General features: G+C 40.9%; 1 protein-coding gene across 1 annotated transcript; it reads right to left on the reverse strand.

Moving 5' to 3' along the window:
* Nucleotides 1–2,234: 2,234 nt before the first annotated feature.
* On the reverse strand, nt 2,235–4,556 carry si:ch211-202f5.3. The gene is made up of 2 exons (XM_035677370.1): nt 4,495–4,556; nt 2,235–3,668 (listed from the first exon to the last, which is right to left on the reverse strand). The coding sequence occupies exon 2, from the start codon at nt 3,593–3,595 to the stop codon at nt 3,344–3,346; it is 252 nt and encodes an 83-aa protein (XP_035533263.1). The 5' UTR covers nt 3,596–3,668; nt 4,495–4,556; the 3' UTR covers nt 2,235–3,343.
* Nucleotides 4,557–4,581: the final 25 nt, after the last annotated feature.

Here is a 4,581-nt window from a genome sequence, read left to right on the forward strand (position 1 = left end):
AATGTCGCAGTATTTGGGCTCTGATTGTCGCAGTATTTGGGCTCTGAATGTCGCAGTATTTGTACTGTCTGTCGCAGTATTTGTGCTCTGAATGTCGCAGTATTTGTGCTCTGAATGTCGCAGTATTTGTACTCTGAATGTCGCAGTATTTGTACTCTGAATGCTGCAGTATTTGTACTCTGAATGTTGCAGTTTTTGTGCTCTTAATGTCGCAGTATTTGGGCTCTGAATGTCGCAGTATTTGGGCTCTGAATGTCGCAGTATTTGTACTGTCTGTCGCAGTATTTGTACTCTGAATGTTGCAGTTTTTGTGCTCTTAATGTTGCAGTATTTGTGCTCTGTATGTCGCAGTATTTGTGCTCTGAATGTCGCAGTATTTGTACTGTCTGTCGCAGTATTTGTGCTCTGTATGTCGCAGTATTTGTGCTCTTAATGTCGCAGTATTTGTACTCAGAATGTCGCAGTATTTGTGCTCTGAATGTTGCAGTATTTGTGCTCTCAGGTGAGTGGTGATGATGTCACCTGTTCGTTGATGACCGTGTCCAATCTCTTCAGACACGCCTGGCAGAAGGCGTGGCCGCAGTGCAGTCGCCGTGGTAACCGTGTAGCCAGGTCGTAGCTGCCAAAGCACACGATGCACACCAGGTCTTGCCTCCTCAGTGACATCATCGTCTCCATGGCAACAGAGGGGGGAGGTGGGGGAAGTGGCTGACAGGTCACTTCCTCTTCCTCTTCTTTTTTTATGTCGTCAGACATTTTCTCCTGATGACAAGAGAAAGAGTTGGAATCATTGGAAGAATATTGATAGATGTTAATATTGATTGGCAGCCTCCAGTGGCCGTCAGAGGAACTGCAGTGGTTGCTGCTCAGTGATGATGCGTACAGTTTTTGGTGACATCACCAGCCGCCTGCAGTGCAAGCAGTTAACGTCAGCTAGCTTCATCCAGATTCCTGGGGCTGTTCAGGCTACATTGTCGGCTGGCGCCGGATAACATTAATCAGCGTGCCTGGATAGTTTTAGATTGATTGCTAACGTTATTGCTAGCTAAATACTACCTGAAAGGTTATATTAGTTGGCTAATGTTAGCTTCCCTAGCTAACGTGATCCATGATACTAACTTATGTATTCTGATTCTGTTGGTTTTAGCCAATAAATGATGTAGCGGTACAAAGCTAACGGTACTTCCTGTTCGTGTTGATAGAAATCGCCCAATCAGACGATTTTATAACAGATCTTTACCTGCTGCACTCTGATTGGTCAGATTTCGAAAGGAAACAGAAACTTACCTTGTTGTTCTTCCTGTTTCTTCACATCACATCTCCTCTTCCTCCTTTTTATTCCCTCTCTTTTTCTTCTTCTTGTTTATCTATCCTGCCCACTCTTATTGTTTCTCATTTCTTCTTCTTCGTCTTTTATTCCAGTTTTCAGTCTCCTCTCATCCTCTTTTGATCTTTTATTCCTTCTCCTTTTGTCTTTCACTCTTTAAATTCCTTCAGTTTTTCTTTGTTGTTGTTATTTCTTCTTTGTGGTTATCTCTTCTTCTCAGTTTGTTCGTTCTAACCGTTCTTCTGTCTCTCTGAAGCCAGAGAGAGAGAGAGAGAGAGCTTCATCAATAATTCAGCCTCTCTCGGCCGACGGAAGCTGGGTGACAGAAAATTGTTATTATTGATAGAAACATAGTATTATATCAGTCGATACAATAAATTCAGTTTATAAGTTGAATAAAAACAGTCCAACGAGCAAACAAATATCAACAATAAACATTCAGATTTCACAGTTTAACATTAATTAATAACTTATCAATAACTGGAAAGAATACATTCAATACAACTTAATATAATATTAAGTTAAATCATATTGAAATATTGTTCAGCAGGTTAAAGAATCAATTTCATCTGTAATCTGATCAGCCGATAGAAAGTGGACCTGCTCTCAGGTTTCTATTGGCTGCTGCTGTTGGCCTATCAGGTTACAGCTCAGTGTGGACTGACCAGGTTGCCTAGCGACAGACAGACGGACAGACAAAGACATATACATATATACTAAACTACCATATATATATATAGTATATAGACATTAATATTGCTGTAAAAATTTATTATATTATCATAAACTAAAACACAAGTAGAACTCAGATATATGATGTGATTATTTAAATAATTCTGATTTAAAGAGTTTCAGTGTCAGTGTTTGCATGTAAAATAGTTATGAGTAATGAATCATGGGTAGTAGATGGTGTTAATATGTTTAATACAATAATGATCCCCAGTGACACCAAACAATATCAATTAACACATTTGATTCCACATATTATTTTCTAAAGAGACTTTTTCTTGCATTTATACTTTAAAACTCCTTCATACTAAAATGTTCAAAGTCATTGTTATGAAAAAATATAAATACTTTATGGAAACTTTGCAACACTTCCTGAAACAAATAATAATTTCTTCTGAAACAGTGGCTAAAATATAAAATATATATAAAGTACAAAAACATCTCCCCTCACAAGTTGTTCGTTAGCAGAATGTGTTCATAAAATGATCATAAACAAAAATCTAAAATCTGTTTTCATAAATTTATAAACTTTATACAAAAACATTTCATTTTACACTCATTTAAAATAATTTCCAAAATGTTTCCTGATGAAAAATCTGAATCAATAATGAATCAATAACAACTGAATATTTATTCTAATATCTCTGAAATTGCATCAAAGCGTTTCATCAGCAGAGAAATTAACATTAATGGGTGTCACAATTCAGTGGCGGCCATTTTGTATGTTACAAATCTGATTTTATATTTATGATGAAGATGAAGATGAAGCCAGGTCACTGTTGTGGTGGCAGATGGAGGACAGGAAGTGATTAGTTCGTTTTTGTTTTATAAAAATATATTTACTGTTTTTTCCTGCCTCAACTGTTAGCTTACCGCTACTGCTAACTGCTAACTGAGCTAGCTGCTAACTGAGCTCAAATCAATGTTTTTATTTTATTAATGGAGTCTGGTGGCAAAAGAAAGTCTTTTAAATGTCTCCTCGGGTTCAGGTCCGACACAGGACGGAGTTTTACTGCCTGTCTCCGTCTCGGGTTCCGCTGACTGCTCACACACTCAGTATGTTTAAACTCCAACAGGAAGCTTCAAGTTTTTTAATTTTGAGCTGATTAGAGACACAAAATGGCCGCCACTGAGGAAACAACTGCATGACCTTTCCTTCATTTATTTCTCTGTTCATTCTTTCTTCCTCAGTTGCTTCCTTGTTTCCTTTGTTGTTTCCTCGGTGAAAGGAAGGAAACAGGAAATAAATAAATCCTAGCCAATCACAGTCCTCCTGTCGCTGTGACATCACTTCCTCCTCCTGCAGCGGTAGCAGCAGACGCGGCTCCTCCCCTCCTCCTCCTCCCCTCCGGCTTCCTTCACCACGTATGGCGGTGGGGGGGCGGAGCTGGACACGCCGTATGGGTTCTCGTCGTTACTGCTGAGAGCCATCGGATTGGCTATCACTGTGGCGATGTCGTCGGAGGGGCGGAGCTTGGCCCGGGGAATGGTCACATCGCCGTACGGGTTCTCCAGGGAGATGTTGATGTTTGACGACATGGCGGTACGTCACAGGAAGGTGATCGATTAATCAACCAGTCGGGACACACAAGGCAATCAGGGCGAGAGAGCTCTGTGGAGAAGAGAGAGAGAGAGAATGAAGACGTTAAATCAATAATCTATAATCATTAGCATTAACAGGACCTGTTAGCTGTTATCCATCCACTGTTCAGATCTTCGTGGTTCTTTGGTGGTGGTCAGAGCTAACGTTAGCAGCAGCTCGGCCCGCAGCCCAACAGTAGCTGGCGAGGTTACGGTTCAATGTATTGAAAACTGTAAGCAAGAAGATATATTGTAATATTTAAGGAAAACTGTCGTAGCGTAAAGAACGAGTTTAAAAGAAGTTAACCAGAGCAGTGCATCCGTTTACTACTGTCAGCTGTTGGAGGTCTAACCACAGAAATCAATACACTGTTTTACAAAGTCGCTAAATAAAATATGGCCATACGATATTTTTCAATATTTCTTTACATCCCTGCCCAACAGCGTTTTAAGGTGGAACTGCTTTTATTCAGTGGTGTTAGTGGTTTAATTCAGCACTGTCTGTTTGTTTTGGAGGAGGAGGAGACTTGTGGATAATTGGGGTCCGGTAAGAACCTCCTGAACCATGAACACTGAAGGGGAAGTCCTAAGCCGGGAGAAGCTGGACTGGCGACATGACGCCAGGACGTGGACGACAACAATTCATGGCACGCGGCGACGGCGTTGCACCAGGCCGGCGATCATCAGCTTCCTTTTCTTACCCCTAGTGGCAGAAACTACACACACTAGGTTTTAGACCGGGGGGGGACCTCCTGTTGTGAACCGGTGACTTCAGTAACTAACCCAAAGTCTGATTTAGAGGAGACAATAAACCTTCTGTTTGCTCCTTTTACCGCCCAGCGTCGGACCTCACTCACCTGTTCACAGCTGCCACCTTCTTCTTCTTCTTCTTCTTCTTCTTCTTCTTCTTCTTCTTCTTTCTTCTTCTTCCTCCTCCTCCTGAA

This window comes from Morone saxatilis, unplaced genomic scaffold, assembly GCF_004916995.1.
Source record: "Morone saxatilis isolate NCDOM2014 unplaced genomic scaffold, NCSU_SB_2.0 Contig598, whole genome shotgun sequence".
In the NCBI taxonomy this organism is placed as follows: domain Eukaryota; kingdom Metazoa; phylum Chordata; class Actinopteri; family Moronidae; genus Morone; species Morone saxatilis.

Bases quoted from the DNA above. Each gene is read 5' to 3' on its own strand.
- si:ch211-202f5.3 (XM_035677370.1), bottom strand. From the start codon at position 3,595: ATGTCGTCAAACATCAACATCTCCCTGGAGAACCCGTACGGCGATGTG.